The following is a 15,074-nucleotide window of genomic DNA, read 5'->3' as shown; positions in this document are numbered from 1 at the left end:
ATTGCAATTTTACAAGTGAACAAACTAAAGAAAAGACCAGATAAGACCAACCCAGCAGAATCAGACCCACTAAGACTTAAAAGAACTGTCAGACACATTATTATAAATTTAACAGGACTCAATAAAGAAGACTGTTTAACATTGTTTTAAAGCAAGGTAATCTTTTTTACATGAGATTTAAAAATTAGCCTAAAAGAAATTCCAACAACAACAACAAAAATTAGTGAAACTAAAGATATATTTGACAGATTAGATATAACTGAAAAGAGAAATGCAAACTGAAAAACAGAAGTGAAGAAACTGCCCACAGTGAAGCCCAAAGAAGCAACCAACTGGGAAAGAAAAAAACAATAAAAAGACATAGAACACAAGAGTGATAAGATGTTGTATCTAACAGGAATTTGAGAAGAGAACAAAGAAACCACAGGAAAGGATTTTGTTTAAAAAAAAAAAAAAAAAAAAAAAAAAAAAAAAAAAAAAGATCATGGCTTAGAATTTTCCAGAACGGATTAAAAACTAACACATTCAAGAAGCCCAATGAATCTTAAGCTGGACAGTAGGTTAAGCATCTGGCTCTTGATTTCGGCTCAAGTCATGATCTCACAGTTGGTCATGAGATTTAGCCCTGTGTTACAGCTCCACACAGGTGTGGAGCCTGCTTAAGATTCTCTGTCTTGCCCACTCTCTCACCCGCCCCCCCTCTCAAAACATAAATAAATAAATAAAATACAAGCAAAAACCCACTCCTAATACATCATAATAAAAACAACAGCACACAAAGATATTAAAGGCAGCCGGAGAAAAGATGCACACTATCCACAAAGAATAAAAATTAGACCAAGGGCCAATGTCTTAACAGTGGAAGCCAGAAGACAGTGTGCTGGTACAAAAGAACTAAATACCAAATAAAAACACCTTTCAATAAATGGCATAAATAAAAGACATTTAGGTCTCCACATCTAAATACTAAATCTGCCAACTAATAGATCCTCACTAAAGGAAATTCTGCAGGATGTTCTTCAAGCAGAAACACACAACCCCACAAGGAAGATCTGTCTTGCAAGAGGGAATGATGAGCAAATAAGATGACAGACAAGTGGATAAACCTAAATAACACTGACTGTATAAAATAATGTCTTTGGTGCTTGAAATAAAACAAGGAAGAACTAGAAAAAAATGGCAAAAGTATCATAAAAGCTGGGAGAAAAGAGAAAGGACTGGAGAAGTTCTATGTCCCCTTGCTTCTCGAGTATGATTAAGATACTAATTTAATTTTAGGCTTCAAGTTAAATAGGCTGGTAAGTTTGAGGGGAGCCATTATAAACAATATAAAATAGTGTATGAAATACAAACTAGAGGGGTAGAAGAAAATGTAGTAAGACAAATAATCAATCCAAGATAAGGATTAGAAAAAAACAAACAAGAAACCATAAAAAAGACAGGACAACAGTATATAATAAAAACAATTGAGATATTACCAATCATCATAATCAGGTTAAAAGAAGTAAATTATCCTGTGGAAAGACAGGTTGTCAGAGTAGATGGAAAACAAAACCCAGCTATATACATATATAAGAGCTATACCTTAAAGCACAGAAAGTAAGGGGAAGAAACAAGACAAACTAATATCAACCAAAAGAATGCTGATCTAATTATGTCAAAACCAGGCAGAACAAATTTTATGGTAAAAAGCATTACAAGAGATAGAATGTCATTGCCTTACAATAAAAGGTTTCACTGACCAGGAAAACAACAACTATAAACTTCTATAAGCCTAAAATAAGAGACTAAAACTACACCGGATAAAAACTGAGAACCGGGGGGCACCTGAATGGCTCAGCTGGTTAAGTGTCCAGCTCTTGCTTTCAGCTCAGGTCATGATCTCACGGTTTCATGAGTTCAAGCCCCACACGGGCTCTGTGCTGACAGTGCAGAGCCTACTTAGATTCTTCCTCTCTCTCTGCCCCTCCCCACTGGCATTCTCTCTGCCTCTCTAGGAATAAATAAACTTTCGGGGTGCCCAGGTGGCTCAGTCAGTTAAGTGTCCGACTTTGGCTCAGGTCACAATCTCATGGTTCGTGGATTCAGGCCCCGTGTCGGGCTCTGTGCTGACAGCGCAGTCTGCTTTGGGATTCTCTCTCTCCCTCTCTTCCTGCCTCTCCCCTGCTCGTGCTGTCTCTGTCTCGAAATAAACAAACTTAAAGGGAAAAAAAGTATCTGATAAAATTCAACATTCCCTCATCATTTAAAACTCTTAGCACACTAGGGCGCCTGGGTGCCTCAGTCAGTTAAGGGTCCGACTTCAGCTCAGGTCATAATCTCACAGTTCATGAGTTCGAGCCCCACGTCAGGCTCTGTGCTGACAACTCAGAGCCTGGAGCCTGCTTCAGGTTCTGCGTCTCCCTCTCTCTCTGCCCCTCCCCTGCTCGTGCTCTCTCTCTCAAAAATAAACATTAAAAAAAATTATTTTTGTTTAACTCTTAGCACACTAGAATCCAACAGTTATTTCCCAACCTGATGAAAGATGTCTAAAAAAACTGACATCAAAATCAGTGGCAAAAAGTAAAGGTATTCTTCTAAAAGTAGAAAAGAACAAGAATACCACTTTTGACTCTGTATTGTAGTCCTAACCAGAGCAATAAAGCAATAGAAAAGTAAGGAAAAGGGGCACCTGGGTGGCTCAGTTGGTTAAGCATCCAACCTCAGTTCAGGTCATGATGGCACAGATTGTGAGCTCAAGCCCCGCCATCAGGCTCTCTACTGTCAGTGCACAGCCCACTTTGGATCCTCTGTCCCCCTCCCTCTGCCCCTCCTCTGCTTGCGCGCGCGCGCGCACGCACGCGCGCGCACACACACACACACACACACACACACACACACACAGGCTCTCTCTTGCTCTCTCTCGCAAAAATAAACTTAAAAAAAATTTTTTTTATTAAGAAAAAGGTTTAAGGACTGGAAAGGAGAAACAAAACTGTGTTGCTACTGCTGTTAACTATTGATATGAAGAATCTACAAATAAGAAATCAGCAATAAAAGGATAATTTAGGAAGACTTCTGGTCTGTATAAAAATGTCAAAGGCAACCAAAAAATGTAATTTAAAAAATATATTATTAATAAGAGCATCAAAAATATAAAGTGCCTAGAGTTTAATTAAATGCAAGGCATATAGATTGTTTATGGACAGAAAGTAACAAAACATGAAAGACATCCTAAATAAATGGATACACCATGTTCATGGATTGGAAGACTCAATGTCATAAAGATTTCATCCTTCCCAAATTGATCTCTGTATTCCGTATGATTCCAATGAAAATTCCAAAAAGATGTTCTGGAGAACCAAAAAGTGTGATTCTAAAAGTTACATGAGATTGTAAAAAATTTAAAATAGCTAAAACATGCCGTTAGAAGTAGGGCTTACCTCACTGGAAAAAAAGAGTTATTATAAAGCTCTAGTAGTTAGGAGAATATATATTGTATTTCTGCATGAATACCACGAAGAGGGCAATAAATAAGAATTTTCAAAACCCAGAAATCAACACATATATAGATGTAAACTTGAATTATAATAGAGGTAAAATGGCAGGGCAGTTGGGAAAGGACGAACTTTGCAATTATCCATAGATAACAGAATAGATGTGACCCCCTACCTTGAGACAGACATAAAAAAGTCAATTTTCGGTGGATTAAGAATAATGTAAAAAGCAAAACTATGAAGATTTGAAAAAGACAACTAGTCAACTATTTTAATGATCCCAGGGTAGTCTCATATAAAATATAAACAAATTCTGTTCACCAAAAACACAATTAGGCTCAAAGACCTAAATATCAGAGTTAAAACAATAAAATTTACAGAAGAAAGTATAGGAATAAATCCTCGTGGGACCTTGGATTATGCATCAGTTTCCTGGACAGGACAACAAAAGCTCAAGTAATGAAAGAAAAAATAAACCGGGCTTCCTCACAATTAAAACCTTTTGGCCCGGTGTGATTCAGTCCTACACGGCTGTTCTCTGGAACAGGAGTCATTTACCTCTGGCTGCCCCCTCTCCCACACAAGATTCCCACCCCACAGAAGGTTCAGTGGACAGAGACATGAACCCCGTGAGGCCCCAGAAATATCTTTTCAGTTGTGAGGCCAACAGAGGCCAAAGATTATCACTTTAAAATGGATTATGATGAGAATGAGCACCAACTACCTTTAAGAATGGTCAGTTTGGGGGCCGATGCAAAAGATTAATTGCACACTGTTGAAGCAGCGGCAATGAATTATGAAGGCGGTTCAACTGAAGTAACACTGCAACTTGGAAACATCTGTACAGCCAATGGTTTTTCCCTTGGGGGCTTTGAAATACCACCACCTGTGATCTAAATGTAGTTCACGGCCTGCACATGTGGACAGCACCTCGGAGCTGTGGAGGATGAAAGTGTGAAACTCCTAAGCATATCTGGAAAGCGATCTGCCCCTGTACGTCACAGCCAAGTTTCCACAGAAGAAAAAGTGAAACTGGCTGATGAGGATGAGGAGGCTGAGGAAAAAGCTCCAGTGAAGAAATCTATACTCAATACTCCAGCCTAAAAGGCCCCAAACTATCAAACCGGGATGGAAAAGACTTAAAATCATTAACACCAAGATCAAAAGGTCATGAATCCTTTAAAAAAAAAAAAAAAAAAAAAAAGGAGAAGGAAAAAAGTCTTAAAACAGCAAAAGGATCTATTTCTGTAGAAGACATTAAAGCAAAAATGCAAGCAAGTCTAGAAAAAGCTTGCTGAATGGTCTTGGTAAATTAAGCCCAAAGATGGGGAGAGGAAAAAGAGAGACAAATATAGTCTCTACTGAGAATCAACAATCTAGACGAAAGTTTTCTATTTTAATTTCAATCCCTGTTCCCAGTTTGCCACCCACCCACACCCCCCTTCCAGGCTGGAAGCAATCTCCCTCCTGATTTCCCAAAGCACTTTCATCTGACTGCTGTGATCCAATGAACCTTATACTTTGCTTTCTGGGACTTGTGCATTTGACTCCGCTCTTTGACCATGTTTTAATCACCTTTCGTATCTCCCTAGCTGCTCAATAAATACTTAAATGAGTCAAGTAAGGGGGGGGGGGGGGGGAAATACCTTTTTTACACCAAAGGACACTAACAGCAAAGTGAAAAGACAATTCACGGAATGGGAGAAAATAATCTGCAAATCACATATCTGCGTATCCAGAGTAAGGAACTGTTATAACTCAACCATAAAAAGGCAACCCAACTGAAAAATGGGGAAAGAATCTGGATGTTTCTCTAAAGAAAATACACAAAAAGGCCAACAAGCACATGAAAGGGCATTTGCCATTAATCATTAAGGAGGAAATTAAAATCAAAACCATAAGGAGATACCACTTCACATTTACTAGGATGGCTATTTAAAAAAAAGTGTAGGCGCGCCTGGGTGACTCCGTCAGTTGAGCGTCCAACTTCGGCTCAGGTCATGATCTCACGGTCTCCCTCTCTCTCTGCCCCTCCCCCATTCATGCTCTGTCTCTCTCTGTCTCAGAAATAAACGTAATAATAAATAAATAAATAAATAAATAAATAAAAGTGTAGGGGTGCCTGGGTGGCTCCGTCGGTTGGGGATCCGACTTTCAGCTCAGGTCATGATTTTGCGGTCCGTGAGTTCAAGCCCCACGTCGGGCTCTGTGCTGACAGCTCAGGGCCTGGAGCCTGCTTCGGATTCTGAGTCTCCCTCTCTTTCTGCCCCTCCCTCCCTCATGCTCTGTCTCTCTCACTCTCAAAAATGAATAAATGTTTAAAAAAAAAAAAAAAAGTGTTACCAAGGAAGTAGAGCAAGTGTAACCATCCCTCAAAGACTGCTGGTGGGGATGTAAAATGGTGCAGCCACTTCGGAAAACATTCTCACAATTCCTCAAAAATTTAAACACAGATTTACCAAAGGACCCAGCAATTTCCCTCCTGGGTATATATCCAAGAGAACAGAAAAATATATGTCGACACAAAAACGTGTACATGAATGTCATAGCAGCAGCACTCATAATAGCCAAAAACAGCCAAAATGTGAACACAACCCAAATGTCCACCACCTGATGAATGAATCAACAATACATTGTATCTCCACGAAATGGAGTTTTTAGTCAGCCATAAAAAGGAATGAAGTATTGATACAACACAGAACATGGATGAATCTTGAAAACATGCTAAATGAAAGCAGCAAGACAAAAAATGTCACACATGTTATAGGATTCTATTTGCCCAAAATGTCCAGATAAAAATCCATATAGACAACAGATTAGTGGTTGCCAGGGGTCAGCGAGAGGGGGAAATAGAGGGTAACTGCTAACAGATACGTGGTTTCTTCTTGAAGCGATAAGAATGCTCTGGAATTCTACAGTGGTGATAGCTGCACAACTTTATGAATACATTAAAAGCCAACAGACTGTATACTTTCAAAGGATGAATATTCTGCTATGTGAATTTTTTTAATTTCAGTATCAAAAAAAACCAAAAAACAAAAAACAAACAAACATACAAAAACCTCCATCCTCCCTTCCCCAAAAATCAAAATGACAACCCACAAATGAGGACATAGCTGCCATAGGCATTAACTGACAAGACACTTTAGGAAATACTACAATTAAGAAAATGACAAAGGGGCGCCTGGGTGGCTCAGTCGGTTGAGCGTCCGACTTCGGCTCAGGTCATGATCTCACGGTCCGTGAGTTCGAGCCCTGCGTCAGGCTCTGTGCTGACAGCTCGGAGCCTGGAGCCTGCTTCGGATTCTGTCTCCCTCTCTCTCTGCCCCTCCCCCATTCACGCTCTGTCTCTGTCTCAAAAGTAAATAAGCGTTAAAAAAAAAAGTGTTTTTTTTTAATAAAAAAAAGAAAAAAAAATGACAAAATAACAATCCGCATAAGGAACACCAATAACCCATGAACAAATGAAAATCAGCTCTCATACCTAAACAAGGACATTCAAATTAAAACCTCAGGGAGAACTATTTCACATCCAACTGCAAAAAACTCATCAGGTGAGGACAAGCATTTGCACAGACTGGAACCTGTACATGTTGCCAACGGCACTGCCATTTTCGCACGTTCGGAATCATCTAATACACACTCAGAGAAGCGCATACTCTCGAGTCAAGCAATGCCATTCCTGGGCACGGGCCCACGAAAATCTATTCACACGTGAACCAAAAACACAGCACCACGGCACTGAAGTAGCAACAATCTAGGAACAACCCATCCAATAAGATCCAAAATAGAATGGACAAACAAGTTTTGCTATCTGGAATCACACGGTCAGACAATACAGCAGGGAACACGAATGGATGCAACTCAGGAAACGTAAAAGCAAAAAAAAAAAAAAAAAAAAGAAAAGAAAAAGAAAAAGAAAAAAAAAGGCAAGTCAAAGAGTATACAGGCTTGATTCCACTCATATAAAGTTGAAAGCTATGGAAAAGTCAGCATTATCTTCTTTAGAAAGACAAACGTATGTTCTTAGAATATCGATAAAATATCAGTAAAATCAAACACTTACTTGTTTCTTCTTCAGTTTGAGGATCTGCTGTTCTACTTTTGCAATTTCTCTGTCTACACGATCCATACTCTGTATTAACTCTTCCTTTGAAAGTTTTGAAGGTGAAGCATTCTGATCATCTCCACAAGGTTGCCCAGAGATTGGAGAGGATGGAGCTTCATGTTTGCCTCCAAATGCTGGATCCTTTAGAGAAGAAAGTCAAGAACAATTTATTCCTCACTAATAGCCAATATTACCATCAAGATTCTCTTAGCTGAACAAGTCTATTTTAAGACACAGCAGAATCATAAATGCGATTTCTCTAGCTGGTGACCTACAGGAGCAATTTTCATACATGCACACACACACACTCCACTCCACTGACGTTTATACATCACGGTCTACACATATCATTCACTATTCTGAATATCCTAAAAGCTATTTAGAATGAGGTGGCTAAAAGGCTGAATAGCCTTGAATGTCACAATACTGAGACCGTAGAGAATATCTGGGGAAACAGTAATGCAATCATGAAAAAGGAAGATACCGTTTCTTAACCATTTTCTTATGATGGTTCTTCAAAAGGTCTGAACTTGTAGGCTGGAAAAGTCATAAACTCCATGCAAAAGCTGTGTGTCCACCCAGCTTAACAGCTGTGATACGGCCAAGAGTTCCTAACAAAAACTTCTCAGACTTTCCAAGGGCGAATAATCAGGTACAGAAGTCAGAGAAATGACCTAGCACTTTTCTTGTTGCTATCACCTAGGCCTGCCTTTATAAAGGGCAGGTAAATCTGCCCATGCTACAGCGCACATAACCTCGATTAAGCCAAATATGTCATTCCATTCCATCTCCAATCAGAATGAAAGCCCTCCACCCAAAACCAACCACCTTGTCAACACACACACACACACACACACACACACACACACACACACACACACACAGGCTATTAATCTCCAGTCTAAGGTGAAGATATAAGCAATACTGTAAAGCAGATGAATTTTTGTTTTTTAAGTAGACTCTGTGCCCAGCATGGAGCCCAACGAGGGGCTTGAACTCACTACCCTGAGATCAAGATCTGAGCTGAGATGAAGTGTTGGCTTAACCAACTGAGCCACCCAAGTGCCCCAAAGATAAATTTTGGATTAAGTCACTAGTTTTCTGCAGGCTTTAAGAACCCTAGAATGAGCATGGTTCATAGGACAATACAGCCCTAAGAGTATTAAATATAATGACTAAGTAACTGTGAGAAATCAGTAGTTCTAACAAAGAATGCACACAACTATACTTGGATAGTTGCTCCAAAACAACTTGGAACAGAGATTGTGGCTAAAATATGTGTATTTCTGAAAAACCTCATATTCTGTAATAGTATATGCTAAATATAAGACCCGGGGCTCAGTTGGTTAAGTGTCCAACTTCAAGTTAGCTCATGATCTCATCATGGTTGTGAGTTCGAGTCCCGCATCAGGCTTGGTGCTGCCAGCAAACAACCTGTTTCAGATCCTCTGTCCTCCACTCTATCTGCCCCTCCCCTGCTATCGCTCGCTCACTCTCAAAGTAAATAAACTTAAAAAAAAAAAAAAAAAAACTTCTGGGGAAAATAGGATTGTGGCTATTAAAACCTGTACAACTTTGTATGCAGAGCATTAACAAAAACAGTAACAATTCTAACAGAGGTAATAATATATTGAAGCTCCAATATCATTTGCCATCAGCCTACGATCTTTGCTCGATTCAAACTCTGTAGTTCATGCTTCTGCTGTTAAGATGTAAATCCCTGAAGTCTTTTACTTCTAACAGAAAACAGTATGTTTCATCAAAATAAAAAAAAAAATAGAGGGGCGTCTGGGTGGCTCCGTCGGTTAAGCATCCGACTCTTGATTTTGGCTCAGGTCATGATCTCATTGTTTGTGAGTTCGAGCCCCTCATCAGGCTCTACGCTGTTAGCATGGAGCCTGCCTGGGATTCTCTCTCCCTCTCTCTCTGTCCCTCCCCTGCTCACTGTCTGTCTGTCTGTCTCTCTCTCTCTCTCTCTCTCTCTCTCTCTCTCTCTCTCAAAATAAATAAATAAACACTAAAAAATAAATAAATAATAAGAATACAATTGAGGGTATAACCATCTCTATCAACCTTTAAAAAACAAAAAAATACAGAAAAAAACACAGGAGATAGTATCTTCACATTTTCTTTTCGACACTTGAATCTCCACTAGTTAGCTTAACAGTGAAAAGCAGAGCAGTTCTTGAATGAAATAATTTTCGAATCTTCTCAAGGTCTTCAGACATCATGAAGGCTACTTCTTTTAATTATGGGACAGCTTGATCCTGAGAGCTTTTGAAACATTAACGTGCAGAGAAAAATCATTTATGAACCACCAAGACCTCGTTATATAACACATTCTCCTGCCATATGCAAATGAGTTCATGTGTGTTACGGAACATGTAAAATAGCAAAACAGGTATTTCAACTGCAGATTTTGCAAACGCTCCTCAGGTGATCTGATGCACGCGCTAAGAACTACTAGTACAAAGCAATATTTTCCACAGACTTGCCTTCTAGTTAAACACTTAACAACAAAACAATTCCTTAAGTGCCTACTATGTGCAGGCACTAGGCAGAGGGGTGAATGAAACAGACATGATACTCGCCTTCATGGAGTTTCTAATCTTGTGTTGGAACATAATGACAGCAATTTTGAGGAAAGAAAGTTAGATTCCTACCTTTTATCTTATATCACAATAAAAGCCAAATGACAGCTAACATTTACATGAGCTTTATTAGCAAATCAAAATGAGCCTCAAGCGAACAAAACAAGGTATTCACGCAATCTTGGGCTCAGAAAAGCCAACAGCAAAAGATATTAATAAAAAAAAAAAAAGAAGAAGAAGAAACAAAGACTGATGGATTAAAATAAACAGTCTTCTGTTGATTATCAAGATAGCAGTAACAAATTTAAAAGCAAATGAGAAAAAGCATTTCCAAAATGTCAACTCTACAACTCGGTATAAAATCAAAAACTTGACCAACAGAAAAATGAACAGGTAGGGAAAACAATGTACAAAATAGGAAAAATGAATAACCAATAAACAAATGAAAAATGTAAGTTTTAGTAAGAAGCAAATAAATACAAGTTAAAATTTTATCCGATTAACAATGGTCTTTTAAATAGCAGCAAATCTGTGGCATTAGCACAATAATTGGGCACCCTACATTCTGCTGTCAAGAGTAAGAATCAGTCCTACTCTTTGGCGGGACAATCTGGAAATACAAAAGGCTGAAAAACATGCCAACTCTGATCAGAAATTGATTATACTAACAGGAATTTACCTTAAGGAAATAAATAAGAATGAACACCAAAAAAATCAGCCTAAAAACCATGTCATTGCTCTAATGAACCAACAGATAACCTACATGTGTGACACATTACTTTATATCCATATATGAAATACTAAGTAACCACTAAAAATACAGTTGCAAACTTACTGACCCGAAAAGAAGCTCATGAAGCACTTAAGGGAAAATAAAGTTATAAACAATGTACAAAGTGAGCATATTAAAATACCCACCCAACTATCACAAAGTTAACAACAATTTCTAACTGGTGAGGCTGTAAAGTAACTTTCTCCTTCAAGCTTGTCTAATTCTTCTATAAAAGATACACCTGAGCTTGGCAACATTAAAAAAAAAACCCAAACTAATTCTTTCAAAAATCCCTACTTCTAAAAAAAAAAAAAAAAGTCATGGTTTACAGCTTAGGGGGGAAAAAGCAGGACCAGGGGTCAGGGGTCAGGGGTCAGGGGTTTTCACTCCAACTCAGGAGGCACCACCTAGGTTGCTTAATTTTGCCTAACATCTGTTTTCTCTAGTATAAAATGGAAATAGGTTGTACAGTGATCTAACATGTCACATTTTAATGAATGAGACTTGAAGATCCCTTTCTGCTAAAAAATTCTACAGCTATAAATAACATTTGTAGTCATTTATTCATCCTTGAATAAATTCTTCTTAAAAGAAGACTTTTATTCTTTGTATTTTTTCTTTTGTTGTTCATGCTGCAAAACATTTCTTATGAACCCACAGACTGTAACACATGTATTTCACACAAGGAGGTAGGCCTCAAAAATCCCAGAAGTTGAGCTTATTTCTAGAGCTTTCCCCACCTATCCTATCATTTTGTAAATTTTCAAATGTACATGAAAGTTGAAAGAACAATACAATGGATATGCATTTATCCTTCATGCTCACTAGTTAACATTTTACTATTTTTGCTTTCTCTCTAAACATATCCACACACCTACCTTTTTTTTTCCCTTTAGCAGAACTATTTGAAAACAAATTGCATACACGTTCACTATCTCTTAAATCACTTTTCCCTGCATAAAAACTCAAAGAAAAAGTGTGGGTACTTATTTATCTGATATCAGGGTGGAAAGGGCCATTAGCCACAAAGGTAAATAAACATTAGGGAAGAGATATTTGCCAACAAAATGGGAAGGGGGTCGGGGATAGCAAAAAGGTTAACACTACACTGTTAAAAGAGTATCAAAAAATTAGTTTATTCTTCCTAAAACAAATATTTATTCAGTACCTACTAGGTGCCAGGTACTTCCCAATCTGCAGATTTAATGGTACGCAAAATACACAGTTAAAAAAAATAAACTCAACAACAAGAAAAGGGCGTAATGCACGTACATGCATTTCACAAAAGGCAAGAAACAATAACACAAAGAGGAAAAGAGATTTGATCTTAATAGAACCTTCTCATAAATTCACAGTATACTTTGTTGAAAAATGTCACAAAATATAGCTATATATTAAAAGTACGTATTTCTCTCCAACATATAGAACCATACGTAATTTTCCTCTGTATTGGCAAGTTTTCTAAAGAAACTACTTTTTACATAAATTGTAAGAACAATTTATTTTTCTTTATAAAAACTATAAGCACAGACAAACCTCACCTAAAATGTCTTTTCTCTTATATAGCAAGTCAATAAACTGCAACTGAATTTAAGGGGATTCTCTCAAATTTAATTTAAGTTTAACAAAACTGTGGTTGTCTTAAGAACCACTGACCACATTTTATAGCCCAGCAAGCCAGTACAAAAATGCTTGAGAGTTATTCAATAGCAATTTTTCTTTACAGCAGTCCCCAGATTGTTTTCATTTACCAAAAAGGCAAAAGTACTGACTTTAAAAGGCCGGAGCAGTCGGTCTGTGGTTTTCAGTTTTGTTTAACAAAATTTTTACTTTCCCATAGCACTAACCTTTAGAGACTGGCACAATCGGACTTTCTTTTAGGCACTGTGCCCGAATATGGCTAAATAAACATCACAGACCGACAACTCCACAGGGTAAGAGAACAAATATTTACCTTCTTAGCGTCTGCAGAAGACCTCAACCCTTCTGGCAGCGTGTGCACTAAAGGTAAGACCGCAGCACTGACACGCTGGAAATGGGAATCAGAAACCTGTTCCAGACGTGGCCGCTTGGATTCCAGTGAATCATGATCCACTGGGGATGGCCCTGGGTGAAACTGTTCATATCCAGTTCTCCTTTCTTGAGGCCTATTACATAAAAAGAAAAGAAACATTTGAAATTTCTTAAATGATGTACAACTTCCTGCTAACACCCCTGGCTGGACTTTAAAATAAACGTGAAAATTATGCTTACTTTTAAAGTGAATCCCTGCCCCCCCCTTCCTGCACCCCAGAAGAATAGATATAAAGTGCTATTAAACTTCCAATTCTTTTTTTCATTAAGTTATTTTTACTGTTTATTTACTTTTGAGAGAAAGAGCATGAGCAAGGAAGGAGCAGACAGAGGGAGACACAGAATCCAAAGCAGGCTCCAAGCAATGAGCTGTCAGCATAGGGCCCCACGCGGAGCTCGAACTCACGAATCGTGAGATCATGACCTGAGCTGAAGTTGGACGCTTAACCAACTGAGTCACCCAGGCGCCCCTAAGCTTCTAATTCTAATAGAAAAGTTTCTTCAGGGGAGGTGAGAAGGCTGGTGGTAAAGAAGTGAAAAACATAACAAAAGATTTCCATTTGCAGAAAATTTTAAGTTGCTGAAGAATACCCCTAAAATACAATTTTTAAACCTATGGCATAATAACTGAATTTAGTATGATCCAAACCGGAAAAGCGACCACCATTATGAACCAATAATAAAACAAGCAGGAAACAAATCTCCCAGCAGTTGTACATGGAAACATAAATGACTTGAGTTGTGAGGTATTATTAAGACAAGTGTCTTGAGTGGAAATGTAACATTGCTTTGAAATTCCGAAATACGTATTCTGTCTAGTTTCTGCAAGTACATAAGTGTCTTGGAAGTCAGGAATCTGCCTTTGATTCCTTTCAGTGGGGTACTGTACAGAGTACCACGTGTGGGTGTTCATTAATTTCACTTTCCCTTTCCTATAAAAGTATTTACAGAAGCAACACTTTACTTTGTGGGCCAAGCTTTAAACGAACATCTCACACAATATTTCTCGATGAAAAGGATCATCACTGGCTTTCCTTTTTAGAAGAGATGATGAAATAAACCCTGAGGTCTATAAAATCATTACATTCCAAAAATCTGAATGCTCACTCACGACATAAATCCTATTCCTTTCGTGAAATTTGCAATGACGTCACAAAAAACTACTGGAGCAGAAAGACTTAGGAACAAAATGAGGACGGCTGCTTTTGTCGCTTGTATTCAATATGGGACTGGGGGTTCTCATCAGAGCATTAGGCGAGAAAAAGAAATAAAAGGACTCCAAATCTGAAAGGAAGAAACAAAGTATTTCTGTTCAGATGACATGATCCCATAGGTAGAAAAACCTACAGAATCTACCAAGAAAAGTTAATAAGAGTTAATAAATGAATAATGCAAAGCTACAGGATACAAATTCAACACGCAAAAATCAGTTGTATTTCTATATATCAGCAATGAACAGTCTGAAAATGAAATTAAGAAAATAATTCCATTTATAGTGGCATCCAAAAGAATAAAAGCTAGGGATAAATTTGACCAAGGAGGCCCAAGACTTACACAGTGAAAACCACAAAACATTGCGGAAGAAACTAAGGAAAATCTAAATAGTCAGATAAGACAGCCCATGCTCATGTACCGAAAGACTTAATATGGTTAAGACGACAATACTACACAAAGCTATCTATGGATTCAACGTAATTTCTATCCAAATGCCAGTGGCGTGTTTTGGAGAAACAGAAAAACCCACCATAAAATTCATATGGAATCTCAAGGGACCCCCCCAAAGAGCCAAAGCAATTTTGGAAGAGAAATACAAAGTTAGAAGAACTCACGCTTCACAATTTCAAAACTTACTATGAGCCTACAGTAATCAAGAGTAATCAAGAGTGATACTGCCCTAAGGGTAGACATACAGACCAAGGGAAGAGAACTGAAAGCCCAGAAATTAACTCACATCGGTGGTCGGTGACTTTTAACAAGTGTGCCAAGACCATTCAAAGAGGAAGAAACAATCTCTTCAACAAATGGTGCAGGGGAATCTGGATCCCCACATGCAA

At 38.2% G+C, this 15,074-nt stretch overlaps 1 protein-coding gene and 1 pseudogene across 17 annotated transcripts in view; one reads left to right on the top strand and one right to left on the bottom strand.

Annotated features, from left to right (window-relative positions):
- The window catches only part of NCOR1 (nuclear receptor corepressor 1), a 161,482-nt gene that overhangs the window by 104,195 nt on the left and 42,213 nt on the right, over window positions 1–15,074 (bottom strand). For all 17 annotated transcript variants that reach the window (XM_047833002.1, XM_047833003.1, XM_047833001.1 and 14 more), the window contains exons 4-5: window positions 12,902–13,094; window positions 7,543–7,725 (exon numbers count right to left, since the gene is read on the bottom strand). In XM_047833002.1, coding sequence (XP_047688958.1) covers window positions 7,543–7,725; window positions 12,902–13,094 — 376 coding nt within the window. The remainder of the gene's footprint in view (window positions 1–7,542; window positions 7,726–12,901; window positions 13,095–15,074) is intronic.
- On the top strand, window positions 3,896–4,774 carry LOC125151389 (nucleophosmin-like; annotated as a pseudogene).

Source organism: Prionailurus viverrinus, chromosome E1, assembly GCF_022837055.1.
Source record: "Prionailurus viverrinus isolate Anna chromosome E1, UM_Priviv_1.0, whole genome shotgun sequence".
In the NCBI taxonomy this organism is placed as follows: domain Eukaryota; kingdom Metazoa; phylum Chordata; class Mammalia; order Carnivora; family Felidae; genus Prionailurus; species Prionailurus viverrinus.
Note: the sequence above shows the minus strand (reverse complement) of the source record. Positions and strands in the feature narration are given on the sequence as shown.